Below are 21,112 nucleotides of genomic sequence, written 5' to 3'. Positions count from 1 at the left end.
GTCCCTCTGTCCGCCAGCTCGCGTCCAGGGCACCGCCTCTGTGTAGGGCGGGCGAGAAGGCAGCCGAGGCGGAGCTGATGGCTGCACTGAGGGCGGGGCGGGGTGCAGGCTGGAGCCTCCGGGGATGGCGGGCTTTGGGGGGGGTTCGCTGGGGGAAAGGACCCCTGTTGACCCCTGACCTCCGGGCCTTGCTGACGTCAGGAACTCCTGACCCTCGGGCCCGAGTGACTTATGGGACCCCCAGTCTCCGGGCCCGGTTGTCTGTGGGGGTCCCCGAACCACGGACGTGTCTGACGTCGGGGACTTCGGATTCCCGAGCACGGCTGACTGCAGGGACCCCAGATTCCAGGACCCGGGAGGTCTCAGGGACCCCTGGAACCCGTTCGCGCGTATGGCTGGCGGTGGCGCTGGGCGCTGGGGGGGCAGTGCTGTTGTTATTGTGGGGCGGGGGTCGGGGTCCCCCAGCGGTCCTCGCCTCGGTCCTTGGCCCGCCGCCCACCTCTCCCCGGAGCCAGTACAACTTCATCGCAGACGTGGTGGAGAAGACAGCACCTGCCGTGGTTTATATCGAGATCTTAGGCCGGTAACGGTGGGGAAGAGCGGAAGGCACCCAAGCCGCGGGCTAGAGGGCGGGCGAGCAGGGGTCTGAGCCTTCTTACATCCTTGCTTTCCCCCATCCCAGGCACCCTTTCTCGGGCCGCGAAGTCCCTATCTCAAATGGCTCAGGATTCGTGGTGGCTGCCGACGGGCTCATCGTAACCAACGCTCATGTGGTGGCTGATCGGCGCCGTGTCCGTGTGAGGCTGCTTAGCGGTGACACGTATGAGGCCATGGTCACAGCTGTGGATCCTGTGGCAGACATTGCCACGCTGAGGATTCAGACGAAGGTGGGGGTCTGCGCGGGCTGGGGCTGATTGAAGCTGTGAATTTGCTCACATCTCCGTGTGACAGTTCTGTATATCCATTCTCCCTCAGGAGCCTCTCCCCACACTACCCCTGGGACGCTCAGCCGATGTTCGGCAAGGGGAATTTGTTGTTGCCATGGGAAGTCCCTTTGCACTGCAGAACACGATCACTTCTGGCATTGTCAGCTCTGCTCAGCGTCCAGCCAGAGACCTGGGCCTCCCCCAAACCAATGTGGAATACATCCAGACTGATGCAGCTATTGATGTGCGTTCTGACATAAGAAAAATGAAAACTAGGTTGGGGGCTGGGGGTGTGGCTGTGGGGTGCAGGCACCAACTGTGATAGATGGTGCATGAGCCTAGGTTGGGCTGGGAAAGGAGAGAATTTAGAGAAAGTGCCTACATCCTGGTCATGCCCCCAAGCATAGAGTCCCTGGATTTCTTCCATATTTTCTCCTTGTCCTGCAGTTTGGAAACTCTGGAGGTCCTCTGGTTAACCTGGTGAGTGGGACACCCTTCTTTCCAAGAATCCCTGCCCCAGGTCAGTGTGAGAAGGGGTGTGCTTCCCCTAATTCAGTGATGTTTGGTTAAGTTTCTGAGCAGTCTCCTGTTGGCTGTCTCCCAAAATCCAACCTGGTCTCCCCAGCTTCCCAATACTCCCTGTTACTCTTGTTCAGGTATCCCCATCTCCTAATAGGTGTCTGGGCTAGGGAATAGTGGGCTGTATCCCTGCAGGATGGGGAGGTGATCGGAGTGAATACCATGAAGGTCACGGCTGGAATCTCCTTTGCCATCCCTTCTGATCGCCTCCGGGAATTTCTGCATCGTGGGGAAAAGAAGAGTGAGCCTGTCTTGGGATGGGGGTGGGAATTCCTTTAAGTAGTGGGAGGGGCATTCACTGGGCTTTGCTTGGGGGGTGGTCTACTGGGAGGAAAGGGTGGGGGAAGGAAGGAGTTAGCTGGGTGAGGCTCATTTGTCCCTCTATCACAGATTCCTGGTTTGGAATCAGTGGGTCCCAGCGCCGCTACATTGGGGTGATGATGCTGACCCTGACTCCCAGGTATGAGCTTTAGGGGTAGTGACCTGTAGGACCACCAGTGTATTCAGTTGTGGGCAGCTAGCACTTCTGTTGAGCTTTGTTCTCAATTTTATGTTTATCTAAGATAAGTTGCCTCACATTTGGGGCTATCAGAAGAGCTGTTCTCTCTCATGATCTTGACTTTCTCACTGCAGTCCATTTTATACACCTGCTACCAGGTGAATTTCATCCTATTACTGCTTTGATTTAAAAACTTCAATCCATAAATGGGGTGTTTAGTGGCCATTTTCCATTTGTCTCCAATTTAACCATCCAGATATGGCTTCTTACATGAATATATTCTGTTCCAGCCAACCTGATTTCCTACTCCCGTGGTTTTATTTATGTCATTTTTACTTTATATAGTTAAATACCAGAACCATTCTTCTAGGCTTAAGTTCTACTCTCTCTTTAAAGTTTCTCTTAGGATTCTAGAATGACATTAGTGTTATTGATTTAATACTATGTATCACTTGGAATTAGTTACCTTTTATATACATGTCCCACTTCCTAACTTCCAGAAGGTAGAGAGCCAGTTGCCTTTGTATCCCGAGTATCTAGTGCATGGCCTTGTCCATGCAGTTGTCAGTGTGTTGATGCGAGATTTGAGGTGAACGCAAGATGGGGAGAGTGCCTTGGTGTGGTTAACAGAGTGATCTCTGTCCTTTCAGCATCCTTGCTGAACTACAGCTCCGAGAACCCAGCTTTCCTGATGTTCAGCATGGTGTGCTCATCCATAAAGTCATCCTGGACTCCCCGGCACACCGGTGAGGGAGGGACTGCGCTGTGAGGTGGGGATGGGTGAGGTGTGCATGTGCCCTGGGCTGTCTATTCCCTCCTTTCTTTCTCTGTCCATCTTTCACCATAGGGCTGGTCTACGGCCAGGTGATGTGATCTTGGCCATTGGGGAGCAGCTGGTACAAAACGCTGAAGATATTTATGAAGCTGTTCGAACCCAATCCCAGCTGGCAGTGCGCATCCGGCGGGGACCGGAAACATTGACCTTATATGTGACCCCCGAAGTCACAGAATGAGGGGTCAGCAGGTGTATGAGTCTCCTGCTCTGATTTCCACCTTGCTTTCCTGGCCTAGGTTCTGAGGGTACCTGGACAGAGGACTAAATGAACCAGTGGGGGGCAGGTCCCTCCAACCACCAGCACCAATCCCTGGGCTCTGAGGAATCATAAAAATGCTTTTTATATAAAATAAAATTATACCTAGCATCATGTTATAGTCAAAAATAAGGGGGGGGGCTACTGATCTTTTCCCCCACAAAAAGGTTAGAGGTAAAGCTGTATCCCCCCTCCCCCTCAACTGAGGGGAGACACTGGAGCTGACCCTTCTGACCTCCCTATGCAAGAAAACCAGCTGCTGCTGTCTGTTGTTCTGGGCAGTTAATCAGGTGCTGCTCTTTGTTGTGTGCTTGGCTCGGTGCTGGGCCCGGGAGCAAAAATTCCCCACGCCTGGCCACAGATCCGGCAGCTGGCCTGGGAAGGAGGGTGATAACCTCGGCTTGAGAGTTCCACATCCATAGCACACACTGGATGAGTGCGGCAGGTCTGCTGACGTCAGGGGTTTCTTGGTAAGCTCCTGAGGTAATAGCAGCCTCAAACCCCTGCTCTTAGGGGCCAGTGGTGGTTTGTGGAGGAGGGTGGCGGCACCTTAGACGATCTGGTTGCTGGTCTGGCCGGGGTAGCGCTCAAACCTCCGGTTGGCCTCTTCACTGAAGGCATCACCTATAAGGTGAATGGGTGGCTTAGGTGGGGAAACAGACCTTCTGTGGGGAAGGGTGGGTAGAAGCAGAGAGGCTGGGAGATCCATAGGCAGGTGGGAAGACACAGAACCCATGTAGGCAGACGGGAATGATGGTCTTTCCCTCCCATTGCCCAGCCTCTCTGGGCTCCTCTTCCCACCAGATACCAATGTGGCAGTTGTGCACCCAGATGCGGTGCCCGTCGTATTTGCAGTTACATTTCATCGCATTGTTGGTGAAGTCGCTTTCTGCTACTTCAAAATTGGGGTTGATGACCACCTGTGAGTGGGGGAAAGGCAGCATAACCCATTGCGTTCCTCAGATCCCAGGGTATCTTTAACAAATATCCCTCCCCCTTGGCAGCTGGAACTCAGGTCCCTGGCACCTGCAGAATGTAGTTTCCTGGCCTCACATCTGTGATGTCAATCCACTGGCAGTCGATGTCATGCCGGTACAGATCCCAGCAGCCCACGGTAATGCCCTGCTCTCCAAAGTTGGCACACTCATACCTCTTGGCAACATCTGAGAGGGATTGGCACATGTCAGTGTGAGGCACGGCTGTGGGATGGAGATACCGACGTCTGCTCAAGGCCCGACGACTCACCCTCCTGACATTCAGTGTCTTCTAGACAGAAGCTAGCTTTGTGGCCCTCAGCCACCTTGGTGCCATTGGGGGTCAGGATATCATAGTGAGTGAAGATGTCCATGCTGTGGTAGTGCCTGTGGGGACAAAGGGACCCCTGTTGCCTTCCCTACCCCAGCAAGCTTGTCCCCTCACCAGGGACCTTGCCCTTCTGCTTGCACCGCTCACCCATGACACTCGTGCCACACCCAGGAGTGGCGTCCAGCCTTGGGCCTGAAGTCAGCTCGTCCCAGGTTGTGGATCTGGGAGGAGAACCGGAGGAGACGCCTGTGGCCATAGGGCCAGGGGGCTGAGCGGGCTGAACGGGCCAGGCAGTTCTCCTCCGCGGCGCAGTAGAGCATGTGCAGGGGCCGGTCCTCGATGTAGGCCGTCTCTTGCACCAGGGCCGAGTGCAGTAGTAGGTCTGACGCAGCTAGCCCAAGGAAGGAAGCAGAGTGCGGGAGGTCACTGCTGGGGCAGCAGTGGAGGGGGGGGGGGGGGGGGGGGGGACAGATGGGGGTGCTTCTCCTCCCCCTATGGAGGGCGAGAGGCTGGTTTCTCACAGACAAGGAGTACCCCTTCAGTTTTGAGCCGTCTTTTTCTCTCGAAGGGGGTGGCCCCGAGCCTCCCTTCCCTGGCCTCACTCACTCTCAGAACAGATGACTCCAGCAGTGAAGCGGGTTCCCGTTCTCTTGCAGGCAATGTGGGTGCCATGATGAGCACACTGGTCCAGGGACAGCTCAGACCCTGTGCAGCGCACTCCACTCATCACCACCTCTGTGGTATTCCCTGAGTCCCAGTACCAGGTCTCCTGGGAACATATGTTGGTGTTTCTGTGAGGCCCTGCTGTCCAGCTTCTTGGGCCAAGGGACTCATTTCCACAGTCCTCTGCCCCAAACACAGGCTTTGGAGGCAATGGCCTTGGTTTCCCTCTCCTCACTCACCTGTAGGCCATGGTTGGCATAGCCCAGTCCAAGTTGCCTACAGACCACCATGGCCTCCAGTGTCCCCCAGTCATCCCCACAGATGAGGCCCCAGCGAAGGGACCCAGCTTCCCCTATTTGCACCTCCACTCGCCCCTCATGTCGGCTGCGGCCCCCACTGAGTCGGATCTGTAGTGACACAGAATGGCAGTTCTGGGTAAGCTTTTGGGGAGGGTAAAGGGAGTCCATAGCAGGCGTGTGGCTGATGAGTGATTCAGAGGCACATGTGGGCTGGTGAGTGGGGGTGTTGGGTGGGAGCTGCCAGGTGGCGAGGGCCTGGGACAGTGAGCTGGGAAGCTGTCAGGCTGCAGATCATGACCAGGACTGGAGAGGACGCAAGATCCCTGAACCGAACTGGAAAGAAAGCTGACCTTGGTCTCTACCCCAGTGTAGGGCAGGTTGCATCTGACTCCGGCATCCCGGCTGTGGGAACAGTCCTCGGCTGTGATGTTCTTGTGGGGGCACTTCCAGAGGGACGGTTCCTGTCCAGAGCATCGAACTTCACTTAAGTGAATGGCACCCATACCTAGGGTGAGAGGTCAAAGATCAGGAGGTTATAACTGGACCTTCATTGTCTGCCTCGGGGTCTCCTTCCCAAGGGATGTGCCTCCCAGGAGAGTGTGTACCTTCTCCTTCCCTCTTCCACCCATCTTCATCCCCCTCACCCTGCCCCATGCGGGCACCACTCAGAGCCTCTCGAGCACTCCCGAAGCCCAGCTCCCGACACACCACGCTGGCTGCCTGCAGGTCCCACTTGCGGTCACAGACTGTGCCCCACGTGCTGGCCTTCAGGACTTCCACCCGGCCCTCTCCAGGGTGGGCCCCACCCTTTAGACGCACTCGGGTCTATGGAGGAGAGAGACGTGCCCAAAAGCAGTGAATGGAAACAGCACAGAGAGGGCTAAGTGGACCTGGGAGATGAGTGAGATTCTGTGGGAGGGAGGGGGTGGTCTCAGGTCTGTGGCCCACCCCCTGGAGAGAGGTTCCTCTCTGTCCTCAAAGGTCAGGGCTGTGCTTGGTCAGGGGGTGGCTAGGCTGTGGGGACCTCCACCTGGGGTGGGGAAGGTTAGAGTCACTGTCACACACCTCCCCCTGAGGCTTCGACTGTTGTTGCTTCTTCTGGCCACTGGACGCTGCGTAGAGAGGGCCTGGCACACAGCTCACCACCGCAGGGGCCCCCCCAGGGCACCTGGTGGTGTCATTGGCACGATAGAACTCCAAGGAGCAGAGGGAGAGGTGGGCCTCGGTGCCCACGCACGCCACCCCATGCAGACCAAAGGAGTGTTGCTGCCGCTGGGCCAGCAGCCTGGGGGGACAGGAGTGGGTGCAACAGGGTAAAACAATGCTCCTCCCTCTCTGCCCCCAGCCCTCCTCCCTCCATGCCTCCGCCATCCCCCAACCTTTCGTGATCATTTCATCCCTTCTTCTTCCCTCTTCTCTGCTGCATTTCCCTCCATAGAGACAAAGGGAAAGGGCAAGTTTCCAGGCTGAAAAAGCCCAGGTTACCCAGACAGGAGGGTTCTTGGGGACCAGCGGCCAAAGTCCCCTCTGGACAGGACAGCTAGTCTTGAATTACCTGACAGAAACCTTGCTCCGAATGTCTCTAAGTTGCTGGCCCTAACGGAGGCTGGGGTTGAGGCTGCTGGGCAGAGAGAGTGGGAAGCCAGGACTGCCCAGCTGGAAGAGATGGGCAGGACATAGTGGCTGACACAAACAGGAGGCTTAAAGAGCCCATGGGAGCACAGAGCCTTCCATTATGCTGAGGCTAAGAGAATGGAATCAGGGTCAGGATGCAAAGGAGTGAGTAAGTCTTGGGTCTATATGGCTTCTCTGAGGCCAGAGGGTCTTCCAGGCCAGAATTTGATGGGTAGTTATGAGAGGAATATACCAGAAGGACTGGGGCTGGTATATGTGGGAATGAAGATGTAGAAATGTAAGACAGACAAAAGTTAGAGACCACATGACCAGAGAAGGAGAATATGCACAACAGAATGGTAGAGATCTCTCCAGACCTGAGCTGAGCTTTAATAAGGTCATCTATGGTTCTGCAATTTAAATGTAACAGAAAGAAGGTTCCTTAGCCACCCAAGCATGAAAGTGGGATTAAACTAGAGACATTAAAACTTAGGAGCACTTTGGAGAGATGCCTTGGGAGATGGAGGGGGCTTGTTTATTGACACAGAATAAAAGATGGCAGCGGGCCACGTGATGAGAGCAGTGTCTAGAGAGGAGGGCTCGTAGTGGTGAAGTGGGCCTATGAGGCTGGCTTGGCGATGAGTTATGTAGTAACGTGCCCATCGCTTGATGTCAGAGGAAGGAATCTGACGACGTGAAGTTATTGGCTAGGAGATGCAGAGAAGAGGAAAAGTTCATACATACAACAGACAAAGGAAGCCTGGAGACTTTATGGAATACCTTTGGAGGCTCAGGATCAGTGGATTCTGAAGCTCAGACACATCAGGTACTCTCCCAAAGTCCTGTGTGGCTGAAAATAAAAGCCAAAGAGGCCACAGGAAAAAAAAATCTCACTCTTCTAAACTTCCTCCTCCCCTTTCCCCACAAGGAACACAGTAAAATCAGCAGTGTGCACTTGAATTTGGGGTTCAGGGAAGATCAGAGCATGGCCATGTTGGGCACAGAGGACCCTTAGCTAGAAGGCATTACAAGAACACCCCCAAATTCCGAGCTCCTTTGAAGCCACCAGAAGGAGGAGCTGAGGAAGGAGGGCCCCCAGGGGACTACTGGGTGATGCTAGAATGTGCAGAAGAGAGGAGGGGATGGAAGAAAGGGATAGATTCTCTGTGTCTTCAGCCACTTCTGAAGAAGTTATCAGGGAGATTTATCATGTGCAAATGGCCTTTGGAAGCCTACTGAAGGGTATTCACTCCCTTGAATTCCAAAGGAACCCAGGAGAAAATTAGGGAACAGGGAGCCTAACTGTGTCAACTGGGCCAGAGACACAAGAACTATAATCTGAACCCATCCCTGGCAAAGGTTCCAGAGGGGGCCCCAAGTCTCACCTCCAAGCTGGTAGCACCTACTTTTAAAAAATCAATCAAATAAAGGTAAGCTGGGAACATTGATCCCTTAGGCAAACTGAACTTGAGGGAGACACAGGTATGGCATCTGAAGGACAGAAGTGCCAGAGGATCTGCTAGAATTCACTGGGGGAAGAAAAATAAGCATGTGGGACAAGGGTAGTCAGTAGATGAACTATCAAGTCTTGCAAAAATCCTGTGACAAGCCTAATTTCCCAGAAACCTACATAAGGGCCAGCATCACTTTACATTTCAGTAAATCATCTGGAAGGTGGTTTGCAATAGCTACTGCCTCTCCTCCACATCTTGGTCGGGGCCTCTTGGACCCCTTCCTGACCACAGCCCCATCGCCCTGACTCATCGTCACTCTGTGCGCTCCCTGGCCTCACACCCCACCTGAACTTCATTTACCTCTTGATTGATCCCCTGCCCACTCGGGGTTTGGGTTTGACTTTAAGCTTGGTGATTTGTCTGAAAAAAGGAGAAAGAAGTTAGTGGAGGTAGTGGTTAGGTATGTGGCCCAGGAAGGACCCTCAATGCAGAGCATAAGAAGGAGTAAAGTGAAGGGGGCCAGATTTCCCACACACACTGATGGCTACACATCACTGAACTCCATTTTATTAACTCCGGTTGCTGTGTGGATTCCACAACAGTGAGGGGAAACCTAGTCTGTCCAGAGGTGAGGGGAGAGGGGATAAGAGGTAATGGGAGGAGAGAGAAGGGGAATGTGGGTGAATTAAGGGGTGGGGGTGAAGAGTAGGGGGCAGGAAGCATGCAGGCAGCTGGGGCCGGAGTCCAAGTTATTTGGGGGAAGTATAACAATGAGGAGGCTTCTCCTCAACTATTGCTACATTATTTCCTCCCTGTGCACCCTAAGATCAAAGCTTGCCCATCCCCATGCCTGCTTCCCCACCCCCTGGAATGACCATTTTGCGGTTACATCCCTAATTCATCAGCTTGGGTTCTGGGATGGACATGGATAGGCTGCCTTCCATCCATCCACCTCCTGGGGCCACAGGGGCAAACAGGAGGTCCCGGGGCTCTTGCCCCATTACCTTCCAAGGGGCTTGGGGCGTCGGGCCGAGGCTTTGGCCGCTCGCTTCCTCAACTTTCTGCGAGGATAAGACAATAGCAGAATCAAGATCAGTCTAGAACCAAGTGGGAAAGGCTGGTGCAGCTGGGGCCAAGGGCAAATTTCTTTTCCAACAGGGAACTTGGAAAGTCAGCGGGATGTTATGAGATACTCCCAAGGCTCAACCCTTCACAGCTGTTTGGCTTCACATGCCCATAACCAGGCCGATGAGCAGCGGTGAAGCGCAGGGACTCAGGCTGTTAGAGCCCTTATATCAGCATCCACAGAAACTAGTCTGGGGCAGATGGGTCATGAGGACCAGGCTCAGTATCAGGGTTGCTCTAAACCTGAGGGGAGGACTTTGGGGAAAGGTATAAGTAGGAAGGTGTTAGGACTGTTAAGATTGTCAGACTGACCGGGCAAGGAGAGAGCTCTGGCCTGGTTATAAGGAGGCTGACTGTCTTTTATTCTTGGATGTTCTCTGACTTCTGGCATTTCCAGGTCTGAGCCCCGTGGACCAGGACCAAGGCTGGATGTCCAAGAACGTTAAGTTGGTTTGACTGGGAAACATGAGGCCAGGCGGGTTAGGATGACAGCATCCTTCCTGCCTAAATTAAATCCCATATGCTTTAGTCATTCACAAACAGAGCTCAGCTCCCAGACTTACTTCCAGAGAAATAAGTCTAAAACTTTATTTCTTTTTAATTGGCCTAAATATTTGACCTATTTTATTCTTCAAGAGGTTGCCTTAAATCTAATGTCTGGAAACTAGGGCTGTCTCTCCTTTCATTCTCCCTTTGATTTTAAAGACTTTAATTTTGTCCCCTCTCTGTTCTTTCTGACTATGCACAGATGAATGCAGGTCTGGCCTGTCTGTTCTTACAAGTTTATGGATCTCCCTGTCATCATCTTACTTATCCCTTCTTTAAACAGGTTCTTACTCTGCTGTTTTCTCCTGAGGGGTCCTATCTGGACAAAACATACTGTACGCAGATGCACTTGGGTGTTAATATATAGATTTGAGACCGCAAGGAAGCTGCTTGATTTTTCCTGTCCTGGCTTCTTTCTGGGATGTATTTAGTTGGTCTTTTTGCCAAAATATCCATTATGTCCAACATTCCTAGGAAAGTGTGTACAATAACTCTCAGGTCCCTTTCCTGAGACATTACTAAGAGTTTAGAACCTCTCATCACACAAGTACAGTGTGAAACTTTTTCTCCAAACGTCTTTTTCTCAGATCTGTCTAAAATGAAATATATTTTGTGTTCTCTTTCAAGAATATCTCAATCCTCTGACTAGTACTCAGAAAAATGCATTATTATCTAGAAATTTAGAAGTACTTCTTCTCTTTGTTATTTATAAGGTTCTTATATTAAATATCCTATGGTATACTTAGTTATATTTAAGGTACAACATAGATTATATTAAGAACCTGGTGCTTGTTTAGGACCAGTACTGATATCTGCCTTTATTTACACTCCTTCATTCACGAACAGACTCTTGTTTCCCACCCCCCATCATTTGTTTCTTCAACCATCAAACGTAAAAACCTGCTTACATCTATGTGCCCTCTTCTCAATCCAACTATCTCTCTTCTCTAAGGCCTCTCCCCCCAATATTTCCGAATTCTATCCCTTAGGATCTTTTTTCTCTTCAGTTGAGAAGTCACGTACAATCTCTCCTCAACTGAATCATTTTAAACATGTTCAGATCTCCCTCACACACACACCCACACACACCCTCCATCCCATTTCTCCCCCCTCTTCACTGAAAGCACTGTCAAGAGTTGTCAAATGCTCCACTTTATATCCTCTCTCTTACCACTCATTCCTTAACCCACTCTTCTCTGGTTTTCCCCCATCACTCTGCAAAAATAAATCTAGTAGACAGTTTCAGTCTTTATCTTATTTACCTCTCCAAAGAACTGCTGTACTCTTCTTCTCTCCTTCCTTGACTGTCCTAACACTTCTAGTCTGGTTTGATTCCTAATTCTGTTTACTCTCTCTTGGTCTTATTCACAGGCTCCTCCCCTAGCTAGTCACTTAAATTTTTGGAGCACTGTCTGAGGCATTCTACTCAGTCTGTATCCTCTCTTTTTATGTTCTTATTTATACCTAACCTTGTATATTCCATTGCATTCTTGATGTTTCTACTTAGATGTCTCAAAGTGTTCTAAAATGTAATATAGGTCCAAAAAATAAACCCATAATTCTTTCAGTAAAATCCACTCCAGAAACCTAAGAGTTAACCTTGATACTTCTCTTTTTGACTCCCAAAGTCAGTCCATAACCAAGTCCCATCAGTGTCACTTCCTAAACATCTCTCCAGTCCATCCAATCTTGTTCTTCTCCAAACCATTCTCAGAAATGCTGCCAGAGTGATCTTTTGGAGCCCCCAAACCTCATCACAGCTTCTCACACCCCTCTTTGTGAAAACATTTCACTTGTTTCCCAGGGCTTTTATTATAAAGACCCAAATCCTTAATGTCGCCTGTAAAGTCTTCCACAATTTCTTGTCACCTTTGTGTTCTCAGAATCTTGCACAGTGCTTTTCAAATAGCAGGGGTTCAATAAATAGCTTTCAGTACTAAAGCTCTTAGAACCTCAATTTCTTTGCCTACAAAAGGACAGTAAATGATTCAATTATCTTTACATCCTTTTCCTCTTCTAAAATTCTATAACTTTCACGTGTTCTAGGGCAGAACTATAAAACCAACTTGAAAAAATGCTAAATGCATCATATTTTGATTTTCTCATTCTCAACATCTTATTGGCGTCCTCTAAAATCTAGCCAATGTATCTTCTTTCTCTAAGGAAGGTAGAGTTCTTCGTAATGTCCTTGCCTCTCCTTTATGATGGTATTACCTGTGGGAATTCTCCCTCTGTCTGATGTGACCTGTGAAAGGCAATCTAGATCATATCCCCATCACAGAATCTCCCAGGACTCCTATAACTCCTTTACTCACTATAACTGATCTCTCTACTCAGTACGTGTCCTTCTCCAGCCTTCATATCCCAGATTCAGTAACAGTTTGCAATGTCTACACAAATATTCCCGATCTCTGAACATTACCTCAGATCATGCACATCTAGGGATAATTGCTGGGTCTCAGACTTGCCAAGGATGGCTCACTTGGAAAGCTGGGGGTATTACCTTGGAGCCGAGAGATGACTGATGGCACACACCATCCTCCTTTCTAGCAGCTTCAGGGTCATTTGCCATGTGTCTTCTCTTATTTTCTGCTACCAGTCATCCTATAGCTCTTCACTCCCTCTCTCTTGGCTGTCACGCTCCAAATCAGCTTCACTTTTGTAACAAACTCCTAACTGGCCTTACTGCACCCTGAACCTCCATCCTCCAATTCACTACTATTGGGTAAACTTTGACAACACTGGCCTTATTTTATCAGTGTTCCACACAAATACTTTTATTTTTAATTTTGTCATAGAATAAAGATGAAACACTCCAATGTGGCATGAAAAGTGTTCCATTTTCTAGCTTTTAAGTATCCAGATCTTTCTTCCATTATTTTTCAGCACAATCTTCTACTCTAGTCAACCACTTTTGAAAAATATCCTTATCACTGTCCTCTCTGTCTGGGTCAGCAATGACTCCATTTCGCCAAATCCAGCTTTTATTTCTCAGTCCTTGTGCTTTTAGACCCATCAGCAGCACTGAGTCAGGTGACCACTCGCTCCCTCTCTTTCTTGAAGCCTGTTACTTGGCTATAGGCTACCACACACCCCTGGTTTTCTTTCTACCTCACTTCACTGTTTGCATGTTTACTCTGTCTTCCTGATCTCATAACATTTCAGCTCTCAGTTCAGTCCTTGGACTCCTCTTTTCCTGATTACACTCACTCCCTTGGTGACACTGTCCAGTTTCAAGACTTGTAATACTTTTATTCAACTGAACTCTAGAGTCATATACCCAATTGCCTACTCAGCCTCACCATTTCAATGTCTTAGAGAACCTCAAAATTAACAGGTCTAAAACCAAGTTTTAATTATTCAATGTCCCCCACCTCCTCCTCGAACAAAATGTCCTCCACCCACTGTCTTCCTTATCCGAAAAGGCCAACTCCATACTGAGCTCAGGCTCAAAACCTTGGAATGAACCTTAACTCCTCTCCTTCTCTCGCATCATATTAAATCCATCCGCAAATCCTTTTGGTTCTACCTTCAACCATACACACAGTGTGATCATTTTTCACCACTCTCACTGGTCACCATCATCTCTCACTTTCTTTACTTGGCTTTCAGGAGACAATAACCCCCTAACTAATTTTTATGCCTCCCTGACTCCACAGCATCCCTTACAGTCTATTTTTAAAGCAACCAAAATGATACTTTAAAAATGGAAGTCAGAGGTCATACCTCTGTTCAAAACCTTATCTTACACAGAGAAAAAACAATCTCCCAAATGTCCCTACATGATCGGGCTCCCCATACTTTCTGGATCTCTTCCTATATCATTTTCTCTCTTGTTGCCTCAGCTGCAGCCACAGTGGCCTCTAGGAGCCTGACAAAAGTGCTTTCTCCCTCCCTCCACCCCTCCCCTGCCCCCCTAGGATCTTTTATGATCTCTCTTCCTGTAAATGTTTGGCTAAATTTCTACACAGTTTGTGCCTTAAATCTTTTCTCGAATGAGGCCTTTTCAAAGAGGCCTTCTCTGACTGCTTCATCTAAAACTGCAATCCCACTTCCAACTTTCTATCTCCTTCCCTGCCTTATTTTTATCTATTACACTCTTTGCTATCCTTGCATTAAAATTTTTTTCTATTTTCCAATTCTTCCTTAGTCCATGAGATCAGGGATTTTTGTTTTGTCTACTGTTGAATCCTTTTGTCTACTGTTGAGTCCCTAGTGGCTACAACAGCCCCTGGCACACCGTAGATACTCAATAAACAAATACTGAATGAATGGATCTCTTCACCTTTGTTCATGCTAGCTTTGTCACTTGAAATCCCTGTTTTTTACATTATACTAATCTTTCAGAACCTGATGTTTGCATTAGGGAAGGTGAAGAACAGCACAGAGAAAGAAATATAGTCCCAAGACAGAAAAAAAGTGGAGGAGTACAGCACACAGGTATTTACAAACAGTTTGAGTCTCTAGACCAGATAAAGTATATTACTTGGAGATGAAAGAACTTTCAGATGTGCAGACAGCCAAGGCAAGGAGAATGTGAGCAAGTCTGGAGAAGACCAGAGGTTGGATAATGTACTGACTTTCAAAAAGAAGAAAAAGGATTCCTTAAGCTAAATAATAACACTCTAGAATACATTATTAAATGGAAAGTTTGTGAAAAGTGAGGAAAATATATGGAGATTTTTAGAAACCTAGAAGGATTTCAGTAAAAATTAGCTCAAACCATCATGATTTCTTTTTTGACAAGATTACTAAATTGGAAGGCTGGAGAATGGCCGTGAACTTAATATATCTGGATTTTAAGGGAGACTAACAAAATGTCCCATGATTTCATTATAGATAAAATGATGAAATGTTGGCTACCTCATTGTAGTGTTCAGTATGTTCCCAATTAGTGGAAAAAACATTTCACAACTAATGAGTAAAGACTTGATGAGTAATGAAGAGTTAGACTTTGGTTTTGAACATTTCAACAATTTTAACAGTCACGCTGATGAAGGCAGAAGGCATAGCTATCTTGTACATCCTTGAGAGGAAGCTGGGAGGGATGGCAAATTGAAAGTAATGTCAAGATTCAGAATTATCTCATGTGTTATCATGGCTTTGTAATGGTTTTTCAATGATGTGTCCAACTAATTTAATAGGGTAAACTCAACATAGATTTAGGTTCAAATAGGCTTTTCTATTAGGATCAAGAATAAGGGAAGATCTGAATTGGTTTTAGATGACTACCAGTTCAATATGAACAGTGGGGTGTTTGCTCAACAGAAAGTCAATACCAAGTCTGGGCATGCTCTACCCAAAGTTGAGCATTTCTACTGTACCCTGCCCTGATCAGACCGTATCTGAAGTTGTGTACCCAATGCAAGGTCACCTAGATGTCAAGAGGTCTTTCTGCAAAGCTCAACTAATGAAGAGCTGAAAACAATTAGCAGTTTAGCCTGCAAAACAGATTACAGAGAGACTGTAAAGATTTCTAAACTCCTCAGAATGACGGCAGAAGATTCTCCAGGGTAGCCAAGCGCTGTAAGCACAGAACCGTTCACGCATGGGACCGTTACTCAGGAAGCCAGCGCATACACCCCGGCTCCAGGGCAGGTGGAGAGGGCCGGGCCGAAGGATATTCCGGAAAACTTGTCTAGGAGTCCCGGGGGCTCCCGAGGGCTTTCGAGGGCAGGGCCCCACCCTCCCCGCGCCCTCTGACCCTCAGGGATTGGCCCTCTGGCGGGGACACGCGCACCCAGCCCCTCACTGGACACACCCAGGCACCGCCTCCGCAGGGCGCAGCCGCGCGCTCCCTGAGCTCGCCCCGGGGTCGCGCCCGCGCCGTAACCGTAACCGCCCCCGGACCGCCGGCCGCTGGGCGTGGCCTCGCGAGGCTTGGCGCGCGCTCGGGGACGCGGAGAGTCTGCCTGCCAACCGATGGCGTCATGGGCACCGGCCCACGCCCCGCGCCACTCGCCCCGGCTGCGGGCCCGAGAGAGCCGAAGCCTTGTTTGCCCCAATTCAGACCCGCCCCGAAGAGCCCTTCATGGTCCCACAAGATTTCTCAACTCTCCAGGTTGGAAAGGGCCTCCATATTTCTCCATTGCTGCAGAGCCCCGGACCCTCCCTGGGGTCGAGACACCAACCCTTTTAGTAAGCACCCTTCAATCCCAGCCCTCTCCACTCAGCGCCCACATCCCTTCACCTGTAAAAGGCCGTGTTGACCCTCTTTTCGCTAGGGAAGCCCAGCATCCCGCAGACCACGTGGCTGTTATGGGCACTCCAGCCTTTGTCACACACTTGGAACCAGCCGTCGGGAAGCCTGACTTCGACCAGTCCCTCGGTCACTGGCAAGGGCCGCCTGCCCCGCCCCACGACCGGTCGAAGTCGCACCTCCTCCACTTGCAGGTGCTGTTCTACCTGGGATAGGACCACAAGCAGAGGAAGGAGTCTCAGTAGCGCCTTTCCCATGTCCTCTCACCCTCACAGACCCCTGAGCAGCGTGCTTGCTGTAAAGCCCGTGGCGAGTAGGTGCTGGCACAGGGCTGAGAGGCATGCCTGCTCTCTGCAGTGAACGGACTCTCCCGGACCGCGAGAGTGGAAGGGCGTGTGCTCTGAGAAGCGATTGAGGGTGCTGAGGAAGCTGAGGAAGGAGTGCCCAAGTCAGCCCCAGCATGGGGAGCAGTTCGCAGAAGTGGCGTGGAAGCAGTAGGAGAGATTAGGAAGGGAGATGTTCCCAGAGAGCAGGAACATCTGAAGGGAAGGAGAGCAACGGATGCCCTGGGGACCAGGGATGAAACTGGAGAGGCTCATGCCAGGCTTAGTGATGTGAATGCCAATGCTAAAACAAACCTGGGCTTTAATATGTCTAGCTCTATTCTTTGTCCACACCCTGCTAAGCTTCCCACTAACCCAAATTAGCTTGTGAGGCATATGGGATCCCCAACCCTCTAGTATCCCCTCGACCCACATAAACCGCCCTGGCCATCCTCGGTGAGATGTGTATGTTGTGTGTGCGAGCATATGAATGGCAGACCTCAATGACATTAGAATCTGAGAAGCCAGGGAGGCGCTGGTCCTTGCAGATGACTCCGGCATCCTCATCATGAGTGCAGTCACTGTTCCCCCAGCCCCGGGAGGCACATTCAGTCACACTCTGCTCAGTCCCACTGCAGCTCAGGTTGTCCAGCCAGATGCGGCCTGTGGAGAGAGAGATAGGGGAGAGAGAGACTTGTGGAGGCAGGATGGAGGAGGGGGGAGAGGATGGGGATGTTGGGGAGAGTGAGCACATAGGCCTCACGTTTGGCCAAGATGATCCCATTTTTCAGCTAAGATAATGGGTGTGCAAGAGACAGGACACCCTGGGAGGAAAGGGAGCACAGGACTGATGGAGGGCCAGTGGTGATCTCAGGGGGGAGCACAGGACTGATGCAGGACCAGTGGTGATCTCAGGGATACTCAAGAAGTTGGTACGGTGAATAAAAAATTGAGACTCAACACTGAATTTCTGATCAATCCTGACCTATTCAGTGATAGCTATAATTAAGTACCTGTTGAGTGTTAGGCACTCTGCCATGTATGCATACACATGATTATTCTTAGAGCTGCTCCCATTTTACATAAATTAGAGTTCAGAGAAGTTAAGTAACTTGCCTAAGGCCACACAGCCAACACATGGGGACTTAGGGGTTTAAGGTATTTGTGAGACTTGGAAATCTAAGATCTTTCACCTCAGCCTCGCTTTCTCCCATGGGCCTGCCCTGCCTGCACTGCCACATTGCCCCTTGTTTTTCTTTCTGCCTGGACCACATTGAAATGAATATCTGACTTCTCAGAGTTGGATGGACCCAAACCACATAGGACTCCACCCAATGTGACATGTCTGTCACAGCCAATGGCAAGGACCCATCGCATACGTCCTGACAAGACTTACCCAGTTTCTGCTGGGATGCCTACTTCCTGTTCCATCAGGCCACTGGAACCATCACAGAGTTCTTGTGACTCTTTATGACTTTCCCCCACCAGGTCTGATTCAGACCTTTGAGGCCATTCAGAAAACACCCTCAGCCAAATGACTGTCTTCATATTTGAAGACAACCTTCAAGTAAGTGCTCTCCCAAACTTTTTCTTTTCATATCAAACACCCCTGGTTTCTTCAGCTATTCCCTCTTGAAACTTGGCTTCCAATCTTTCACATCTGGGCAGCTCTCCTCTGAAAGAATTTCCGTTTTCTACTGTCTCTCTTAAATGTGGCATCTACAAGGGACACTTTATTCCAGAAGTTGTCCAGCCAGTGGGAAGTGGGGGATGTGCTGCAGACTGCCTGGGCTTCTGGCCATCAATCCTACTGTGGGCTCATACAATGGAAGTATCTTCAGGTCTCCGAATTCCTCCTATGCTCCCCCACCCCACTTCATGTGGTATGAGTTTACACCTTGTTCTTAGTCAGTTCCAGCTTGCTGGTTTCAGCTCTTGCCTATAATTTGATTTTGTCAGCTGCAGTATCTGTGATCCCTTCTGTTTGGGACATCCAGACACCATCTATTTGCTCTCAGCTTTCCATCAAGCCAACTGTACTTTACTTGTACAGGGCTTACCTGTAGCTGTGTCCTAGCATCTGTCTTTGTGGAATCATACATAGGCAAAAGAAAAGAATTTATTGATCACCTCGTCATTTTGTACCTAGGGCACCTGAAGTTCAGAGAAGGCACTGAGCAGCCTAAGGTCACAGAGGCCTGAGAAGTGACTGTCAACCATGGGTGTACTTGACACTGCTGTTTCTGGTGTCCTGGCTTCCCACGCCTGCCCTCAACACTGAATTTCTGATCAATCCTGACCTATTCAGTGATAGCTACAATTAACTACCTGTTGAGTATTAGGCACTCTGCCATGTATGCATACACATGATTATTCTTAGAGCTGCTCCCATTTTACATACATTGGTGTTCTCTCTCCCTGCATTAAGGCAATACCTCGGCCACACGTGGAGCCTTGCTCACCTGTTCCAGGGCCGTATTTGGCACTGTGGGTCCAGCCCGTGGCCTCTGTGAAGCCCAGCTCCCGGCAGAGGACGTGGGCAGCCTGCAGGGTGAAGTCGTCATCGCAGATGGTGCCCCACTCGCCAGCTCGCTGGATCTCCACGCGGCCCTCAAAGGGCTTCCGGGGGAAGCCAGCCAGCCGGAACCGCAGCCCCTGGCTCCCAGGCCTCTTCTCGGGAGCCGTGGATGGGGATGGAGCTCCCAGGCAGGAGCAGCACAGGAGGCACAGCAGCAGCCCCCATGGGCTCCACTGCCGGATACTGACAGGTCGCATGGCAGGGAAGGCCTGGGTGCCCCAGAGAGAGAGTGTGTAAGACAAACCAAGTCCAAGCCAAGCCTGGCTCCCAGAGAAAGGTCAGGAGAGGAAGAGAGACACTGAAGAAGGACAGAGGCAGAGACCATGTGAGAGAAAAACAGAGACCCAGGGACTAAGTGAGAAAAACAAATTCAGTAAGAGCAGAAACAGAGTCCGAGAGGCAGCGACCAGGGAGGGGGGAGTGAGAGAGAGAGAGAGACAGAGACACAGAGATAGAGAGGTTCTCCCTCAGCATCAGTTGTTCTGTCCCACAAGGTCCTTCCCTAGCTGTCCTCATCACCTCTATTATCCCCACCCACTGGTTAAGAGACCCAAAGATCAAAAGACAGTGATTAGAGACCAAGAGGCAGAGAATGGTTGAGAGGAAGAGATAGAGACTGAGCAGGAGGGACACCCAGACAGGATGTGAGAGGAAGGGAAACTGTGGGAAAGAAAAGGGATTAAACAGAAAGAGACTGTAGAGAGGGACAATGTGGAAGATAGAAAGTGACTGTGAAAGAGGCAGCACACAGAGCAACAGAGAGACGCAGGCAACAGGTAAGGAGAGGGCCTGGCAGGAGCCAAGGAGGGGTGACGGCAGGGATCCAGAGATTCCATTCAGCCAGTCAGACAGAGGACAGAGAGCTACTGATTGTGGAGAGAAGCAGGTGAGGGGCTTAGGAGCCCCTCAGACCTTAGGTTCCCTGATTGGCAGCCAAGCCTAGAGTCCTGTCTGGGCAGATTCCACGGCAGAGCCCAGGGTGCACGGAGAACCCCCTGCACACCCTATCCACACAGGCTCTCACATGCCCTGCGGGGTCAAGGGGCCCAGGAGGGCCAGGCCTCAAGCTGGGAGGGGGAATGGGGTGGGGTTGTCCAAACCTCCTGCCAACACTGCCATCGCTGTCACCGGGCAACAGGAGGCCAGGGCACCAATCAGCTCCTCAGCCAAGGCCTTCCCTCTGTCTGGGACTGAGAACAGCCCCTCTCCAGCAAGGGGCCCCCTGAACATGCTTTCCCCAACTCAGACAAACAACACAACAGGACAGCTTTGTTCTGGGGACATTTTGGCTTGGGGGCCCAGGGATAGGGCCTCATAGAGGAGCCTCCAGCCTTAGGGCCCCAGCGGCTGCCCAATTTGGAACACCCTGCAGCCCTCTACCCGCCAAATAATCTGCCTCTCTCCACTCTTTTTGTCTCTCTTTCTTTAAACGATAGAACCCTCTGTTGGTTGGTTTCCCCTCGACCCCATCCTGCATCACCCCTTTTCCGTGGTCCCGCCACCATCCTCTCCATCCGAAACTCCCCTTCCTCCCGCGGCAGCGTGACTCCCCCTACCTTTGAGCGGGACTCTAGGGGCTGGGAGAAGAGTCCAGGTCCTGGAGATCGGTCCTAGAACTTCCCAAAAAGAGTGCTCGGCCAGGGGAGACTGGACCCCCCCCTCCCTCCCCCCTCTCCTTTCGCCCCTCCCACGTTCCGCCTTCTCCTTCCATTTCTCCCTGGCCAGTTCCCTCCTCTTCTTTTGGTCCTCCCCTCCCCCGTGGAGCTGGCCGCGGCCGCTCCACCTCCCCCCACTCCCCATCGCCGACCCTCCCCGGCCTGCTCAATGAAGCTTTCTTTTCCCGCGGGTTGGAGGCCGGGCAGCTGCGGTCAGGGAGCTAAACACGCGAGAGGCCACGGGGCCGCAAACCGG

At 50.8% G+C, this 21,112-nt stretch overlaps 2 protein-coding genes across 7 annotated transcripts; one reads left to right on the top strand and one right to left on the bottom strand.

Moving 5' to 3' along the window:
• Window positions 1-3: 3 nt before the first annotated feature.
• On the top strand, window positions 4-3,209 carry HTRA2 (HtrA serine peptidase 2). Of its 2 annotated transcripts, none has more exons than XM_059405763.1 (8): window positions 4-583; window positions 683-887; window positions 952-1,170; window positions 1,374-1,406; window positions 1,641-1,746; window positions 1,896-1,965; window positions 2,655-2,750; window positions 2,852-3,209. In XM_059405763.1, exons 1-8 carry the CDS (start codon window positions 78-80, stop codon window positions 3,015-3,017), a joined length of 1,401 nt encoding a protein of 466 aa, XP_059261746.1. In that variant the 5' UTR covers window positions 4-77; the 3' UTR covers window positions 3,018-3,209. The 2 variants fall into 2 exon arrangements, with proteins under 2 accessions (XP_059261746.1, XP_059261747.1); XM_059405764.1 differs by having other exon boundaries at window positions 7-583; window positions 976-1,170.
• Window positions 3,156-20,874, bottom strand: LOXL3 (lysyl oxidase like 3). Of its 5 annotated transcripts, XM_059405737.1 has the most exons (16): window positions 20,758-20,874; window positions 19,086-19,410; window positions 17,123-17,286; window positions 16,292-16,506; window positions 9,435-9,491; window positions 8,791-8,850; window positions 6,428-6,647; window positions 6,007-6,187; window positions 5,713-5,867; window positions 5,303-5,470; window positions 5,007-5,169; window positions 4,548-4,791; window positions 4,341-4,456; window positions 4,122-4,258; window positions 3,904-4,015; window positions 3,156-3,719 (listed from the first exon to the last, which is right to left on the bottom strand). In XM_059405737.1, the coding sequence occupies exons 2-16, from the start codon at window positions 19,396-19,398 to the stop codon at window positions 3,646-3,648; spliced, it is 2,379 nt and encodes a 792-aa protein (XP_059261720.1). In that variant the 5' UTR covers window positions 19,399-19,410; window positions 20,758-20,874; the 3' UTR covers window positions 3,156-3,645. The 5 variants fall into 5 exon arrangements, with proteins under 5 accessions (XP_059261720.1, XP_059261721.1, XP_059261722.1 ...); XM_059405738.1 differs by lacking the exon at window positions 9,435-9,491; XM_059405739.1 differs by lacking the exons at window positions 8,791-8,850; window positions 9,435-9,491 and having other exon boundaries at window positions 20,758-20,873.
• Between the last annotated feature and the right edge of the window lie 238 nt (window positions 20,875-21,112).

The sequence above is a fragment of the Mustela nigripes genome, chromosome 7, assembly GCF_022355385.1.
Source record: "Mustela nigripes isolate SB6536 chromosome 7, MUSNIG.SB6536, whole genome shotgun sequence".
NCBI classification, from domain to species: domain Eukaryota; kingdom Metazoa; phylum Chordata; class Mammalia; order Carnivora; family Mustelidae; genus Mustela; species Mustela nigripes.
The sequence above is the reverse complement of the archived record's forward strand: the minus strand, read 5'-3'. Positions and strand labels throughout refer to the sequence as shown.

Coding starts and splice junctions, on each gene's coding strand:
- HTRA2 (XM_059405763.1), top strand. CDS start 78: ATGGCTGCACTGAGGGCGGGGCGGGGTGCAGGCTGGAGCCTCCGGGGA. Junction 1,171..1,373: donor AGACTGATGCAGCTATTGAT/GTGCGTTCTGAC, acceptor CTTGTCCTGCAG/TTTGGAAACTCTGGAGGTCC. Junction 1,747..1,895: donor GCATCGTGGGGAAAAGAAGA/GTGAGCCTGTCT, acceptor CCTCTATCACAG/ATTCCTGGTTTGGAATCAGT.
- LOXL3 (XM_059405737.1), bottom strand. CDS start 19,398: ATGCGACCTGTCAGTATCCGGCAGTGGAGCCCATGGGGGCTGCTGCTG. Junction 5,868..6,006: donor TGGTGCCCGCATGGGGCAGG/GTGAGGGGGATG, acceptor CTCTCACCCTAG/GTATGGGTGCCATTCACTTA. Junction 5,170..5,302: donor ATGCCAACCATGGCCTACAG/GTGAGTGAGGAG, acceptor ATATGTTCCCAG/GAGACCTGGTACTGGGACTC.